At 44.7% G+C, this 17,319-nt stretch overlaps 1 protein-coding gene across 2 annotated transcripts; it reads left to right on the top strand.

Moving 5' to 3' along the window:
• The first annotated feature begins 1,682 nt into the window (after positions 1–1,682).
• On the top strand, positions 1,683–17,079 carry LOC105569058 (metastasis-associated protein MTA3). Of its 2 annotated transcripts, XM_012025204.1 has the most exons (12): positions 1,683–2,192; positions 3,352–3,419; positions 3,662–3,755; positions 6,782–6,964; positions 8,772–9,017; positions 9,091–9,359; positions 9,481–9,669; positions 9,744–10,169; positions 10,265–10,859; positions 13,141–13,287; positions 15,156–15,417; positions 15,929–17,079. In XM_012025204.1, the coding sequence occupies exons 1-12, from the start codon at positions 2,078–2,080 to the stop codon at positions 16,065–16,067; spliced, it is 2,733 nt and encodes a 910-aa protein (XP_011880594.1). In that variant the 5' UTR covers positions 1,683–2,077; the 3' UTR covers positions 16,068–17,079. The 2 variants fall into 2 exon arrangements, with proteins under 2 accessions (XP_011880594.1, XP_011880595.1); XM_012025205.1 differs by lacking the exon at positions 6,782–6,964 and having other exon boundaries at positions 1,684–2,192.
• Positions 17,080–17,319: the final 240 nt, after the last annotated feature.

Here is a 17,319-nt window from a genome sequence, read left to right on the forward strand (position 1 = left end):
CGCAATCTAACAATGAATTTTCCACTGAGCAGGTCTCACTTCGAGGGCAATAAATTCGTGGTGGAACCAACAGACAGCGATTGATTTGGTAGAAACCCCGCTGTTTCATAGTAGGCGACTTTCCTCTAATATCAAATCATATCTCCAATAGTGCAATCGAGATCAACTCGGCGATGCTCAAAGTCGCCGCCTTTGATTTTAAACATAGCGTGGCCACTGGACCATCGAATGGAACGTGTCCCGCAGCGTCTCGTGGGTAACAACTGGTTTAATTGAATATGAAATTTAATCAAAGTTTAAAGTCCGTTTTATTATTATAAGAATTAAATCCTGATAAAATCTTCGACTGGCAAGCTTTATTAGGTTTGATCCTTCGCGAGTGCTATCGTGTTCTGTGAATTTTTCGTCGCTATCCTGAACGTGTTCCGACTGCGAGGAGCGCGATTGAACGTTCCGCGCGACTGATCTTATTACTTTTATATTTTACTTATTACTTATTACTTATATTTTACCATTTCGTTATTGTTTCGCGTAACTGCCAGTCACTCCTAAATATTTGTACAACAAACGTTGGCCTGTTTAGAAAACATATTGTTCCTCGCGGGGCCAAGAATAATCGACCGGGGGGTTTGAAGAGTGGCGCGAATCGAAGGGAAATGGCGGACCAATCGCCGCTCGGGGATCCAGGCCTGGCGACGGAGTCCCTAGACGATTCCGCTTGGCGCGGGATTCCCTCCCGGCGAGTGCCGGTAGAGGCGCTGGCGCGCGACACCCGCGTTCGCCATCGGTTACCATCGGTTATTTCTCCGTTACTCGGCCGGGGAGTGCGTTGGCTTTTCGCGACTCGCACAGGCGCTCGCGAACGGAGCGGTTGAGATCGCGAGTCAGCTCGAGGGACGTGTACACGACGCGGTGGTGGCGGCGGCGGCGGCGGTGGCGGCGGCGGCGCGACGGTGGACGCCGCTCTCGATAGTGTGAAACGGGTGAGTGGTTTCCCGGCGGCCGGACGGATTTTCTGGCCGGAAGGAGAGGTGCGCGTCGGTGCCTTCGCACGGGACGGACGAGGACGAGTCGGGGGTGGCGGGGCGCCTCCGGCGCAGCCTTCGGCCCGCGTTGAGCGGCTCGCGCTCGCCGACACGAAAATGGCGGGCCTCGATGGTGCTCGTCGCCGACGCTGTTAGCCGTCCTCGCACGGGACGCACGAGGCGCGGGGCGGTCCGGCGGCGACGGCCGCGCGCAAATCGCTGACTGTACGCGCGGGACATTTTCCCGCCCTCCGGTGCTGTGCGTGCTGCGTGTGCCGCGTCCACGCATACACGCACGCCACGCACGCTCGTGTACGCTCGTTGACGCGTTCACGCACGCACGCTCGTTCGTTCGCTCGCTCGCTCGCTCGTCGGGTAGCGTGTCGTTGAAAACGGAACGAGCCGAACGGAACAGCGGAACGTTATATCCGAGTGTTGTGAATAACAGTTCGAAGGTAAAGCACGCAACGTAAAACTCCGGTCCCGAGAAAGAGAGAGTGAGAGAGAGAGAGAGATAGAGGGAGAAGGAGACGGACACAGAGAAGACACAGGTAGCGACCGTGCGAACCCCCGCAGGCGGAGAGAGGGAGGGAGGAAAGGAAAGGAGAGAAAGAGACGAGGCGAAAAAGGGAGAGACGGAGAAGGACGGAGATAGGGCAATAGAAAGAGCGAAACCCCCGCTCCCCCCTCCTCCCTCTCCTCCCCCGGGAGAACAGAGACAGACGGACAGAGGACGCACAGGCAGCGAGGCAGACGGGGACGAAAGTTTAATACCTAGTAGCGGATCGGCGATGGGCAAATAAACACGATGGAGCGTTACGCCGCGAGGTGTTGACTGTCCAGGTGAGAGAAGGAAGGAGACGGAGCGAGAGTACGCGCGCGGGAGGCAACTACTAGAGGACTAGTGAGACAGAGAGAGAGAGAGAGAGAGACACGGTGGTAATTAGACTGAGGGAGAGAGAGAGAGAGAGGGGGGAGAGTGCGAGTGCCCGCGATCGGCGGCAGCGACCGCGGGATTGTAACACACGTTGCGGAGGACGACCCGAGTCTTGATGCCGATGCCGGCCGAATACCACGAGGGCCACAGCAACCACGAGAACGCCAATTTCGCTCTCGGGACCACGCAGGACGCGGACGACATGACGGCCAACATGTACCGGGTGGGAGGTAAAGTATAACCGCATGCATTCCGCGGACCGCGTTACCCCGACGTGGGGACGTCGTTGTCGGCGACGGCGATAACGGTGTCGATCGTCGTCGGTTTCGCGAATTCGAGAAGTGGAGATGAAAAGAGAAACAGGGAGAGAGAGAGAGAAAGGGGGAACGAACGAGACAGAGAAAGAGAGAGAGAGAGAGAGAGCGGCTTTAATTAACTCCGAGAAATTAATGTTTGCAAATGGCATCGCAATGGCGTCCCCTATACCCTCCGCGCGCGGCGCGTTCTTCCCCCTTCCCCTCCCGCTTTTACCGCTCGCCCCCGCTCCCCGCGCGCCCTCTCTTCTTTCCACTCTTCATCTGGATCTCCCTCGTACTCTCCGCCACCCCTCGGCCCCCCTTCACGCTCTCCCCCCTTCCGTAACGTCCTATACCTACGCTCCGGCTTTTCCTCCCCCTCTCCTCGCCCATCCGACTCCTCCATTCTTCCTCCTCTCTCTCTCTTTCTCTCTCTCTCTCTCTCGCGCGCGCTCTCTTTCTCCGTCTCTTCCCTATCCCGTGTTTCCCTCCCTGCCCTTCGTTCGCCACCTTCCTCACCCGCGCAACCGTCCTCTCGCTCTCTCACGTTCAGGTCACGCTAATTTCTTGCGCGACAAATCTCGCGGATCAAAATTGGATCCTTGGCGATTACCGCCCGGAATCGCCGCTATTCGTTGTATCGATGCCGTCGTGCACGAGGTGCCACGCGTTCTCTCTGTGTCTCTCTCTCTCTCTCTCCCTCTCTCTCCTTCTCTCTCAGTGCGACGAGAGACCGTTTTCTCTTTCCCCTCGATCCTCGTCCTTTGCTCTTCTTTCTCTCACTTTCTCTCTTTCTCTCTCCCTTCGGTTTTGTATCGCCGGTGGCGGCGACGGCAGCGACGTCCGACCGAAATCTCCACCTCCGTTTTTGTCCCCACGAAATTTTCCCGGGTGTAGAGAGATCTTTGCACTCTAATTTCCGCCTCCCCCCTCCTTTTTTTTTAAATTAGATTCCTTAGAATCCTCGAGATCCTCGTGCCAGCGAGACCGCCGGGGTCCCTTGACAATTTTGTAGCTTTTTTTACCTTTTTTTTTACGTATAAAACAATTTTTTTCACGAGATCGTTAATATCGATTGCTGGTTTGTTTTTAGATTACGTGTATTTTGAGACCACCAACTCATCGCCGTATCAGATCAGGAGGATAGAAGAATTAAATAAGGTAAGACATTAAGAGCGGAGCCGACGCGGCGGCGGCGGCGGCAGCGGCGGCGGCGGTGGTGGCGGCGCCTTAGCATTTTAGCGAGAAATTATAATGAGGATCGACCGGCTATTTATATTCGTCTGTACTCACGTATCGAAATATATTTAAGTCCTGTTAATAATGCAGATACATGCGCGCACACCTGGCGGCGGACCCGGCGCGAAATTCGCTAAACCTCTCCCCCCCGTTTCCTGTTGCAGACCGCGAGCGGCAATGTGGAAGCAAAAGTGATGTGCTTCTTCAGGCGGAGGGATTTACCGCCCACCTTGGTTATGCTGGCGGACAAACACCAATGTAAGTAGCACACGTCCTCGCGCGCGCGCAAGAAAAAAAAACCAAGAGGCTACCTAGTGTTATCGTAAATATTTGCAAATGGTGTGGGAAGACCATGTGTCGGAGAGTCTCACGAGTTAGTACGGAATTGCCCCCGACTTCTTCTCTCTACGTTCTCGCTTCACGCACGTCTCCACGTACGAGGAAAATTAATACTTGAACCCTTTTCTGGACGTAATCTAAACACGCTTCCTCCCGAGAAGATCTGTCTCGATGAGCCGTTTTGCAACAGGGTTTCGAATTTGTATACTAACGTATTACTAACAACGCACGAGAGTATGCCTGCTTCCGTTGGTGCGACACGGGGGAAAAAAAAAGAGGGAGCGAGATCTCGCTCTCTCGCGCGCGCGTCTACACCCGTCGGGGCTCGCGTGTCCCTCGGCTCCCCCGGCGCGGCGCGGCGCGGCGCGCGGCCGCCCGGCGAAATTCGCGGTTTCCGAACGTGCAAAACGCGACGACACCGGGCGAGACGCCGAATTACCATAAAGTACGGGAAGGACAAGTTGGTTTTAGCGCTCGCCGGCTCGTACGGCAGATCGATAACCGTTCATAGGTGAGGAAAATTCATCCGCGGGCACGGTTTCATCTCCCAGCGTGGAAGATCCCGCCCGCAATTTCCAGGCGGTATCGATTTTCTCCGCTTTGGCAATCATTATTGACGAGAGACACCTCTCTCTCGCGAAATGCAGGCGGTACGAAATTTCGAGAGATACCGGGGGTTTAGGGTGAGGCGGGGGGGGGGGGGGGTTTGCGCGTGCGACACCGCGTGCAGCTGTGTGTGCATGCCGTGCCGTGTGTAGCCGTGGCTACCGCGGAGCGGGAAGAAGAATCTGCTCGAGATCCGAGTCGAAGCGTCGCCGCCGGCGCCGTGTAAAACGGCTTTAAGCGGGGCGAGGGAGAAACCTTTGTTCGATTTGTAGAAGTTATTGTGGCGAGTCCCCCCCCTTTGAGGATATTTCAGTCCCGAAAAATTGTCCTCTCGCATTCCTTCCCAAATTCCTTCGACTGCAGCCCCGGAGACAGGGAAAATCTCCGAGGCGCGAACGCTTCGGCGCGCGGCTGATCTCCGGCGCGAAACGATCCGCTTACGCTCATCCGATATTAATACGTTCTCCAAAGACCGATTAAAAAAAAAAGAAATCCCCGTTCCCAGGAGACACGCGTGTACACACGTAACGAACGCGCACGCACGCACGCACGCACGCACGCACGCACGCAATTCAGTCCTCGGTCGCCGGCCGCGTAGAGAGTCGCGCGTTATCCCGGGGCTTTCTCGATTTTTCCTTCGCAATGACAAAGATAATGAGACGCGGGGATTTGGGGTGGGAATGTATAATAAGTAAAGTTGTGGGGGTGGTTGGGCGGGTTGTGGGAGACGGGGGTTGTATCGATCTGCCTGGGGGGGGGGAGGATGGGGGTGGCCGAAGGGGGGACGCTGGTGCCCCCGCTCGGCCCCCCCTTTCCCCCACCCCATCCCCCCCCTTCCTCCACCACCCCCCGGCCCCCCTCCCCCCCCCCCTTTTTCCCCCCCTGCCCCCACCCGGTCCACCCACCACCCTCAACTAAATGGATGGCTGACGCAGGGGTTGCTTGGGTATATGTTACGTGTATTCCCTCACACCGACGCACACACCGACACGTGTGTACGTGTGTGCCCGGGCGAAAATGGTGGGCCCCACTAGCCATCTTCGTTTTAAGCATTTGCTACCACTCTCCCCCGTACGTTCGTCCCCCTCGCCACGCCAGACTCGCCCCCCCCCCCTTCTTCCTCTCCTTCTCTTCCTCTTCTCCTCCTCTTCTTTCGCGCCCCATGTATATGTATACATTTCTCTCTTTCTCTCTCTCTCTCTCTCTTTGTCTGTGTTCTGAGTATGTGTATGTATATAGTATATATATATATGTAACGGCCTCGTCGTCCATGTATACGCGTTCGTCCGGCGGTATTTGCTCCGAATTGGGTTCTCTCCCCTTTTCGTCGTATTCTCTCGCATTCTCTCCCCCCCCCTCTCTCTCTTTCTCCCCCTCTCCTCTCCTCTCTTTCTCTTGCTCCTCCGAGGTACCTCGAATTTTCGTGTTAAAAAAAAAAGAAAATACGTTTCTCCTTTGTCTTTCGCGGAAGTCGATACACACGCTATCGCACCCGGGTGTGTCCGCGTGTAACTGCAAGCGGCGAACGGAAGGGCCGAGGGGGAGTACGAAGGAAAAGGGTTTTGCGGAGAGAAATCGGTCGCGGGCCCGTGCTCACGCCGCGTGCCGGCCGGCGGAGCACTCGCGTACGGAGGCGCGTCGGACGGATCCGCGGCTAATTAGGCGACGGCGAGAGTCCGGCCGGCAGGCCGGCTGTAATGAATTTTTATCTCGTTCCGCGCCCCGCGGTTCGCCGCCGGTCGATCGCGGGGTGCAAAAAAGAGAGAGAGAGAAGAACCGCGCGCGCGGACGATTCCGCTCACCTCTTGGTCCGAAAGCGAACGCTCGGGAGCACCGATACGCGGTACTCGGCGGTAATTAGCGGTAGTCTTGGGTACTTGGTCGCGTTGTACACCCTCGAAATGAGGATTCGACGCCGGAGGCGGTATTTTGATCCACGCGCCCGCGGAGGAACGGTCAACGTGGCGGAGGTATTGATCTCGTACGTCGCGCGAATGAAAATACGACGTGGAGCTATGAATTGTAAATAGAAACGCGGACGGAATTGGTCGAGATAATCAGGATCGCGGATCGCACGTAACGCAATTGTGCAATCACGATTTGCGCTTGATGAGCTGGACGAGCGGCGTGTGTCGGTGGTGGCGCGCGCGAAATCGATAGGATAGGAAAAGCGTAAGGAAGGTGGATGACTCGCGTAGGGCCCTTTAGGCACGGCAAGGGCGCTCCGCGTGAGACGGCGTCGCGCTTAGCACGCCCGTACGTATCTTCCTGCGTCTATTGTGTACAAGATTGGAAAGACGAGAATTAGTAGAGTGGGTTTCTTGTAATGAAAATTCCAGTGGCAAGCGCGGAGCAGCAGAGGTCAGAATCCCCTGCGAGTACACAGAATCAGAAACTCGAGAATCCCGACACTGCTAAGGAAATGACTAATAAAGATGGTATCGGGCCCAAAGTGATGATCAAAGGGGGCGGTAAAGGGGGCTGGCTGAAGGCCCCATTATCGGAGGCCCAAGAGCCCCACGGTGAGTGAGAGTAGTCGACCGTTATCGACGAATCTAATCGAACTTTGCGAAATAGCGATTGCAAGAGTAGCAATTCTAAGGAATGTACATGTCTCTCATAATTCTATACACGTCTGTATCAAATGCATACGTTTAATTGTGTAGAAAAATTTTATTCTCATGCCTCTTTGGTCGAGTAGTACAATGTGATATTATTGTATTTCTGTCGTGCTTGAATGTTAAATGATCAGTTTTTTTTTTAGTTTAAGCATTTCTTAGCACCTCACACTGGTAGCACGTTCTTATTTGTAGTCCTAAAAGAGATCGATTTGAGTTGAAATAAATAATTATTTAAGGCCCGGGAACATAAGTTGTATATTGGATTGCAAAAAGCCTCGTCATCTTGGCGCGTTGTTGGTAAAACTGAAACCGATAAGTATTTTCGCCCATAAAGCGTTTGATAGTGCGAGATAGATTCGTCGGTAAGCGGCATACTTGCATCTTTTGATTATCTCATTAGTCTTACATAGAAGCCAATGACGATACAAGGCTACTGATTAGCGGCGGGATTTATAAACAATTCTTTGTAATCTTGGTGTATGTCACGAATTCAGACATTTCACTGTAAGGCCGAAGATATAGTAAATTGGGCATGACCAGGCTCCTTTCTTTCTAGTTAAACGACAAGGGCTTCGGTGGCTTTTAACATAAAAGTGCCCGTACAAATTCATTCGCACTCATTCCACACAAATACCTATTCCGTATTTATTTCACTTTATAACATTTGATATTTAGAACAGTAGATTCTCTCGCGTCTTAAGCATCACATTTTCCAGCGTCTCGATCTTATCCGTTCACCAACTTAAAATATTCTCGAGCTTCCCGTTAGTCAGCTAGAGTCCACCTGTCGACACGACACACCTTTACCTATCATTCACATACACGTAGAAAGAAGAATCCCGCCGCATCTGATGACACTTTAGTAATCTGAGGCTTCTCTAAACGACGTAACTTTTTTTTATCGGCAGTTAATTTTCCGTTGCAGATTATTGTTTTTGCCTTGCAATTTTTCTACGTTTGCCTTTATGTTGCCCGCTCTTGCTGATGTCTCTCTTTTTGGTTCAGTACCGTGCTCGAGTTTTCATTGATTCTGCCGTATTATCCCCGCATTTCATGTATACTTCATTACTTTAACTTCCTGCGAAATAGATGAGACGAGTATAAAGAGATTAATTAAAAAGATAATAGTGTACTCAGGACACGTTAGTCTCGGGTTAACCGAAAGCTGCAAGACGTCGCGTAAATTAACTTTCACTCGATGCCAAATCGATATCGAATTGCATTACAAAAATTACTAAGACAATTAGTTAAAAGCGCGAGCGATAAAAATGGAAATAGCTTCATGTGTGGATGTTCAAATATGAGAATTTACGCATGCCGTTTCCTCGCGTATTTAGCTTTTATATTTATCCTCGATCCAACAGGCCTTACTTACCGTTATTGCATACTTCTTCTGCATGTTCTTTAGAAAATGTTCTCTTCCTTATAATGATAAGACTACTTTCAATCGATGTACATATTAATAAAAAATAAAACGATTCAGTGGTTTTAAATTATTTTTAAATTACTTGCTTGGAGAGTTAAATGTGTTATTTTGTACAGTATATGATTATTCAGCTTTTTTAACTTTTTCATCGTTGATAATACATTCTTTTTTTTTACCGTAATTCGAAAACTTATATTGATTCATACAAGACGATATTCTTTCTATCTCACGATAACGTGACACGAATATTATTTCGTTTACTTTTTTTTTCATCGTGTATAGGGATGGAAGAAGGTATCCCTGGAGGAGTAACGGAATTGAGTTCTAAGCAACGTCACCAAATGAAACACAGAGAACTGTTTTTATCACGACAAGTGGAGACGCTGCCAGCCACGCATATTAGGGGCAAATGCTGCGTTACGTTATTGAATGAAACCGAATCCGCGACAAACTATATAAACAGGGATGATTCATTTTTTTACTGCTTAGTATTTGATCCTGCTCAGCGTACTTTGCTTGCTGACAAAGGTACGATATTGTGGTGCACTTTTTTCTCGAAATAAATGGAGGCTTGACGAAATTAATACTTGTTACGTTGTAGGCGAAATTAGAGTAGGTAACAGATATCAAGCAACAGATATACCGGCGGTATTGACGCACGCAGAGAAAGAAGCGGATACTCGCAGGTTACAAGACTTGGAGACTTTGATTTGGACTCCGAGACATAATTTGACGGATCGTCAGATTGATCAATTCCTCGTCGTTAGTAGATCAGTAGGCACCTTCGCGAGAGCCTTAGACTGTTCGTCCTCCATTAAGCAGCCCTCCTTGCACATGTCCGCAGCTGCTGCATCTAGAGATATCACTCTTGTAAGAAATGTTTGGCGCATGTTCTGCGGACAGAATATAAATATAAAAATAGATAAATGAATGTTCTTATATAGGGTATTATTATTATTTGTTTCATTAAATTTTGTCAATTGCATTGCAGTTTCACGCGATGAACACAGTGCATCTGCATAGCTATGACTTAGCGAATGCCATAGCATCTCTAGTACCTAGCACCGGCCCCATATTGTGCCGAGACGAAATGGAAGAGTGGAGCGCATCCGAGGCGAATCTGTTCGAAGAGGCGCTCGAGAAATACGGGAAGGATTTTGCCGATATACGAGCAGATTTTGTAAGCGTATGACAACACAAGTGAATGAGTGAGAACGACCGAGATTGATTACGTGCCTTCCTGATATCTTCCAGTTACCGTGGAAATCGCTCAAGAATGTCATAGAGTACTATTACATGTGGAAAACGACGGATCGCTATGTCCAGCAGAAAAGAGTAAAGGCTGTAGAAGCGGAGAGTAAACTGAAGCAAGTTTATATACCAAATTATCCAAACAAGACTCCTATGTCGACAACTGCTCCTTCGACCGCCAGTATTGTTCCATTGAGCAATAGTAACAGCAATAGCAACGGAAAGCCGACCAGTGTTTTGAATGGTAATAGTAACGGTAGTATGGTAGGTGACAATTCCGGAATACTTATGGTCGGAGTCGGTGGGAAGCCATGCGAGGGTTGTCAAGCCACCCAAAGTCCACACTGGTACGCTTGGGGACCATCGCACATGAATTACCGGCTTTGCCACGCATGCTGGATATACTGGAAGAAGTATGGAGGACTCAAGGTATGTATAAGATCAGTCTAATGATACAGGATTGTGCCGTGGTAATGGCAAATTTTTATATCTCATGCCGCTTTCTCTTTTTTACTACAAAACAGTCGCCCTCACGTCTAGACGACGTCGATCTCGAGAGGAAACGCGCCGGTGCCGGGTCGGATGAAGAGAGCAAGGGGATGGGCGGCGCGCACAGGCCGCATCGATGCAGCATTCCCTCCTGCGGGAAGGAGTTTAAACTGAAAGCTCATTTGAGCCGTCACTACGCGAGCGCGCACGGAGTAGATCTGCGTGGCGCCGCCGGAAGTGGCGGCGGCGGTGGTGGATCGCCACGGCCGATCATGAAGACCCGGTCCGCGTTCTATCTACGCACCTCCTTGCTGGCGCGTGCAGCGCGACGTTTGTGCGCCACGCAGTTGCGCACACGTCACGCCGCACGAGCACCCCATCAGCCGGTGAATGCCGCGCCGTTGCGGCATCTATGCGCCCAGCTGGCATCCAAGACGTCTACGGAGCTGCGTATCCTTGCACGCCCCGTACGGCTTCGGTCGCGTCCCCAAGTGATCGACATCGCTTCGCGTTTAGGCAATCATCCAGCACCACGGCAGCCCGGCGACTGGGACTGGCTGACGCTAACTTCTCCAGCGCAACGCAAGCAGCCCGACCGAGTCTCATTTCCACGTCCGCCAAAGGCACCGGGTATATAGCATGCTTTTACTTCATATAGAGAAGATGATGTACCTATGACAGTTTTTAAGTTTTTATTTTTCGCTACTGAAATTTGCATAAAAAATCTTTAGGAAAAAGACTTACGAGCACCTATATATAAATGTACAAAATTTTTAATTAAATTTATTTAAATAAAAAGAGAGAACTACAATTTTAAATAAATGTAAAATCTGTTTTGAGATACTGTTCGGTGTATCTCTGTGTACTTTGGAACACCTTCCATAACATGGAACACAAACTAAATTAATTGTAATTTCTTAAATTTTTCTATGTTTTTTATCAGCATAATTAATTTAAGTGTTAAATTAATAAGTTTGAGAATTAGTAATTTTTTAAAAATAATTATTTATAGTCACTCTCTACTTACGTAAATACTGTTTGTGATTGAATTACAATAGAAATCACAAATACTTCAGTCGAAGTAAATTGAAGTATTTGATTACCTTACATAGTGAAATGGTATTCCAAGGTGTGTAGGATATGTATATTATTTCAAAGAGCACGAATATTTTTACTAACAAATGGAATAATCCATGTTAGAATTATTAGTAGAGTTTACAGTAAAAATATTAGTTATCTGAAGAATTAATTACAACAAGCTGAAATTACAAGTGATAACAAAAATGTTTTAATCTCCAAAGTTAATTGAAAAGGTTTACTTTAGAAATTCAGGGTGTCCAGTGGTCAGGGAAATCTGGAAAACCGGGAATTGTCAGGAAAGTTTACGATTTATCTGGATTTTTTTACATCGTTTCACATTTTTTCTGAATAATTTAAAGTTTTTAGAAAATAAACTTTTCTTTGGCTCTCTCTGTACACTAATTTTCTATTTTGCTAAACATTAATTTATAAGCGTGGTCGGTAATTTATATTTTCATCGTCTTGTTATTTTATTTCAATGTTTTCAACCGAGACAAAACTATAAAAAAAAAGATGAATTACTAAACAGTACTATTTAAACAAGTTACTATCTAACAAGTTGCAAACAAAATGCAGTTAAGCAAAACGAAAGCATCATATATGATTACGTACGGTATCACAAATGATTCGTATGTATTATATGTTCGTTCCTATTACACAATGTATTATACATAGATGATATAATTGCTTTAATTAAAATTTTTACCTTTTTAAATTCGGGACTTTTGTTTCCCGAGAAAAATATTTCAAGGACTTCGTCATTTAACATTTACTTGAATACAGTTCGCAGATTATGCATCTCGACAAAAGTTATACTAAACGGTCAGGGAAAAATTTATTTCGGCTCCTGGGAAACCTGCAAAATTCAGGGAATTTTCTTCATTGAGTTTGCTGGACACCCTGAAATTTAAAAAATGCAAAATGTTTAGCTCACATTGAGTGATACAAATTTTAATATTAAAAAACAATTATAGATGAGGTGTGATATGATACGTTGAGAATTCTTAAATAAAAGATATATACAAAAAAAAACATTTCAAAATACTTCAACACATTGGTCATGATCAGATTTACGCATGAGTGGCGTATGTGACAATTTCCTTCATACAATATAAAAAAATTAGGCAAGAAATCAGGTAAGATACATAAGACCATTTGAGACAGTAGTCTTGACAAGTTTTCCAATAATAAAGAAATGAAGTGTGTATTTTATAAGACTGTTGAGAAGAGACAGCTTTTTATATTACTTACAATCAGTATTATTGACTTATAACTCAAATATACGTTATGTTAAACCAACGGCACACGATACTATTTTTCCTACTGGATTGCTTACAAGAGCCAATCAGGATGCAGAGTTTTCGATCAGGTGACTCAAAGCTGAAGTGCCGTTGGCTTTATTTATCCAACATTCTTGATTATTTCAGTTGACTCCTTATATATTTATATATATATACTATGACGTAACGTGACTGGTATAATATATGGTGTGTATATACTGAGATGTATTTTCCATCAGTATTCCATCTTCGAAATAATTTTATACGAAGCAGAAAGAAAATAAGCCGACGGCACACGATACTATTTTTCCTACTGGATTGCTTGCGAGAGCCAATCAGAATTTGCCCTTAGGTCACCTGATCTGAAACTCTGCATCCTTATTGGCTCTCGCAAGCGATTCAGTGAAAAAAAATAGTATCGTGTACTCCGTTGACTTTATACTATAAAATATTTCTTTCACTGATAGAAATGATTCAGCTAAGTTAATTACCTGTGCATACATATGCGTGCTATACATGTTATCTGATAACACGAAGCATTAATATTTTAGACGGCAGTCTTTTGTATGAGAGGGTACCAAACAAGCCTGAAGTGGACAGGCTTACGTTGACGCCACCCCAGCCGCAGCCTGTCATGTCGACTCCGCAGAATATCCTGAAACGCACAAGACCATTTGATGAAATCAATGGTTCCGATAGTAAGTTTTATTACCACGCTCAATGAGTTTAAAATAACTTGTGTTTCATTACAATAGAACGATAATTTTACACGTATAATTTTAATGGTAACAATAATCAATACTTGAATAGGAAACACCCAAGATACAAAGTACCCTTTTTGTTTATACAAAGTGTCAGTGAATGTTTGGGACTTTTTTTTGTAGATAGAGTGAAACAAACTGAGCCGAAAAGTCTTCTACCATTTTGTAATTTTTGCAATAGTTAACGAGTTATTAATTGTAAAAAGTCGCCGTCTTAGCCCAGCCTCCTTCCCAGTACAAGCGCGCGGCGAGATGCGGCCAGCCTGCGCTGGAACGTTGCTAGACTCGCAAGAGTTGTTTATTAAAAACTGCAACAGCTACATAATTAACAACTCGCCGCGCGCTTACAGTGGACGATAGGCCGGGGCTAAGACGGCGATTTTTTTATAATTAATAACTCGTTAAGGCATCCTGGACTGACAGCTAAACTTCGAATTCGTCGGTAATTTTATGTCCTATATTGTTATTCATCCCAGGACGTAGATGTGTTGGAAACATAATTATACACACACAACATAAAAGAGATGAGAACAGAGATTTTCATGAGATCTATCCTTGTCTAACACATTGGAGCGCTATCTATTGCAAGGTCTGACACCTATAGTTTGTCATTTTGTAGCTACACTTTGGGTGTAAAGATATATGTTTTTATATAAAATAAAGTTTTTCAGTAATCTTTTTTTATTAAACTTTTAATCTTACTGTTTTACTGATTCGACATTATTCTTTGATCTAATCCGAATTGCAGGCTGCTTTCGATTTGTGCAAATAGATTATATGATTTGTATACAAGCGAATGTTTCTTTGAACTGACAGCTTTACGTGCAACACCAAGAGATATTTTATAAGTTTTGTTCGTTTTTAGTTTGAAATTGACTAGCCTGCAATGTATTTTTGTATATACTTCAAGTATGTGAAAGGATTTTTTAATCTCCAAGGCCAATTCAAAGATAGCTGTGTCGCACTACATGTCAGTTTGGTCCACTTTGTCTACACAAAAAATAAGTTCCAAACATTCACTGACACCCTGTATAAATTATTATTATAAGCTATAGAAAAGATAGAGAATTTCATATGCATCCCAATAAACAAGAATCTGTTTAGATCAGTTTACATGATCTTTCTGTGTAGAAATATTAGACAGGATTTTAAACCCATAGCGATTATTCGATTATTACCTGACAAATGGGATTTTCATAATCGTATTAAGTAATTGGAAAAGCATATTTTGACGTTAACACGCCATGAAAATATCTTGCAAGTACGATTATGTTAAAATGACTGAAGAATGATTGAGGAATGACTGAAGTTCAGTCTGTGGCCACTAACTCTGTCACACAGAAGACCAACAGAAAGTACACAATACTCTCAGATAAAACCTACTATTTTTTACTTAATTTTACATTTTGGACCATTTTTTTATGTTACGTAAACTTTGTTAACTTGTCATGTTTTACAAGTAGTTACAATAATGGGCCGGTTTGTCCGACTGGCTGATTTTTCAACAATCTACCGCACTTTTAAGAACTTAAAGAATTTCGTTAATGCGATCTAGTGTTAAGTTCGGTCACATTGTAAAATCGATTTCGTTTTATATTGCTGCGTTTTTCTACAGACTTTATTAATTCTTCTTATCGTACTGAAGAAGGCCTGACGTCAGGCGGAAAGGTCTACATATTATACATATTTCGAATGTTTTAAATATAGAAACGCAGCACTAACAACCGGTATTGACTCTTTTGCCTCTATTTATTTATATTGACTGAAGGATTCTTTAACATTGTCGCGATTCTTCGTCTTTCTAGATCTCGCCCTGAATGCAGGACTTCCTTCTGGTGCACCACCCACGAAAAGGGCTCATCATCCACAACAACTACATCCGAAGCACACGCTGGAACACCCCACGCCTGCAGTTCTTCCTCTTGCGCCGCCCCTTAACGGTAGGGCCTCTCATCCACATATGCTGCCTCATGGTCCACCGCTGTCCAGAAGTAACGCACGTAAGCAAGTCATGTCGTGGATGGACGCGCCCGATGATGTTTACTTCCGCGCCACCGAACAGATCAAGTTAGTATAAAAAGTCAGATAAGTTGTTGAAGACGAGTATGATTCTTGAGTAACAATCAAGAAGTATAAAAAGATATAAATGTGGAAAAATGTAGTCATAAATCTCTGTCTGATTGTAACATTTATCAGTTACATTATATAAATAATTTCAAAGAAGTAAGATTACGTGAAAGAAAGAAAAGAATACATTTTAATTACCATTAACTTATTTATTCTCATTTCTTCATTATCTATATCTCCAAGCCATATCTCTGAATTTTTGTATAAAAATTTGTTAACTTGTAATATTTTACAAGTAGTTACGATAATGGGCTGGTTTTTCCGATTTCTTGGTAAGCTAACTAATAGTTAAATTATATGTCTGACTGTGTTTAACTTGAAGGAAAAACAAAGACGTACATATGATTTGAGTATTAGTTAATTTACCAAGAGGTTGGAACAACGGACCCTATGTGGCAGTGACATGTACGTATGCTGTGTGTATTAATTCTATCGATTTATTGAATTACAGAAGAGTTAGAAGAACTATGGCCTCGGTGGAGTTACGAAGAGCGGCACGCAAACCGTGGCGCAGAATGTCACTTCCCGTGAATCCGTTTCACCTCCAAAGAGCAGGTCGCCAAGATGATACGGTCGTTATCTTGGATTGAATCCGCATAATCAGGACGAAAACAATTTGATGATACTGACGTTGGTTTGCTAACCGCGAGGAGTGACGCTGTTAACGTAATCTTTAATCAAGTGAAACTATATATAGTGAAGATTACAGTTTTGTGTATTGTCCTCGGCAGCTCCGATCGAGCAACAATCGTTAACTTTAGAATTGGAAGATTTTGAAAGCTCATTCATGACGAGATTTCTTTTTCTTCTCTTGAAAAGCGAGCAAATCGTGGTAATAGAAAAAAAGGCCTCGCTTGACCGAACATGTTGAACAATCGTGAACATTGAACTGTAACAACTTCACTACTTATGGAGTACTACTGAAGAATTAATGTTCAGCAAACTAAGTCATTTACATGATTTTCTATCCGTATTAATTATTGTTGTTATTAATAATAATTATTAATAATTGAATGTACATATACATACTACACATACAACATGCAATACATGGCTACACAACATGACAAGACAAATATACATATACAAATCACAAACATTCTTAATATATGTATACATGAACACATCCAAGTACCGAAAGGCGATCGGTACGAATTTAATAGTTATAAAAAAAATAATGGCCGCTACCTGCAGATAAGCTCATAAATAGCTGCGCACAGAAAACAATGATACAATTTTCGAATAACATTTGAAACGGAGTATATTTCTAAGTATATATGTATGTTTAAATATTATATTTAAACATGTATACATTTTAAAATATACTTCAAAATTGATACCAAAATGTTTTACGGAAGTTAATTATTCATTCAAGCGTTGTGTTTTCTGGACACAACTATCGTTAAGGTCATGCAGGTAACAGAGACGAATATCTGATAGGGAGTGAATGTAAACGAGAGAAAGAGAGAGTGTTGACGAGAGAATATGTAACCGAATGAGAGAATATGTAACCGAGCAAGAGAGAATGAATTAGTATGTATGGGAGACAGAAAGAAGGAATGCTCATTGTGAATATTTTTATTAAATTTTCAAGTTTGATGACTTCCGTCTAAAAAATTAATAAATAAACATAAGCATAAGTGAAAACAGTATCCTAATCGTATCTCGGTTGCCGTTAATTCTTGTTCCAAAAAAATTTAACTCAATACGGGAAGCTTTGGTATCGCGACACGTCGAGAAATTTCCATGTTTTCCTTCCTATCCCTGAAGCAGCTAAAAAGTAAAATGATTTCAATTTTTATTTCTACGTTAAATAGCTTTACGATTAGTTGCTTTGTTTGA

This window comes from Vollenhovia emeryi, unplaced genomic scaffold, assembly GCF_000949405.1.
Source record: "Vollenhovia emeryi isolate VEMERY1.0 unplaced genomic scaffold, V.emery_V1.0 DF939126.1, whole genome shotgun sequence".
In the NCBI taxonomy this organism is placed as follows: domain Eukaryota; kingdom Metazoa; phylum Arthropoda; class Insecta; order Hymenoptera; family Formicidae; genus Vollenhovia; species Vollenhovia emeryi.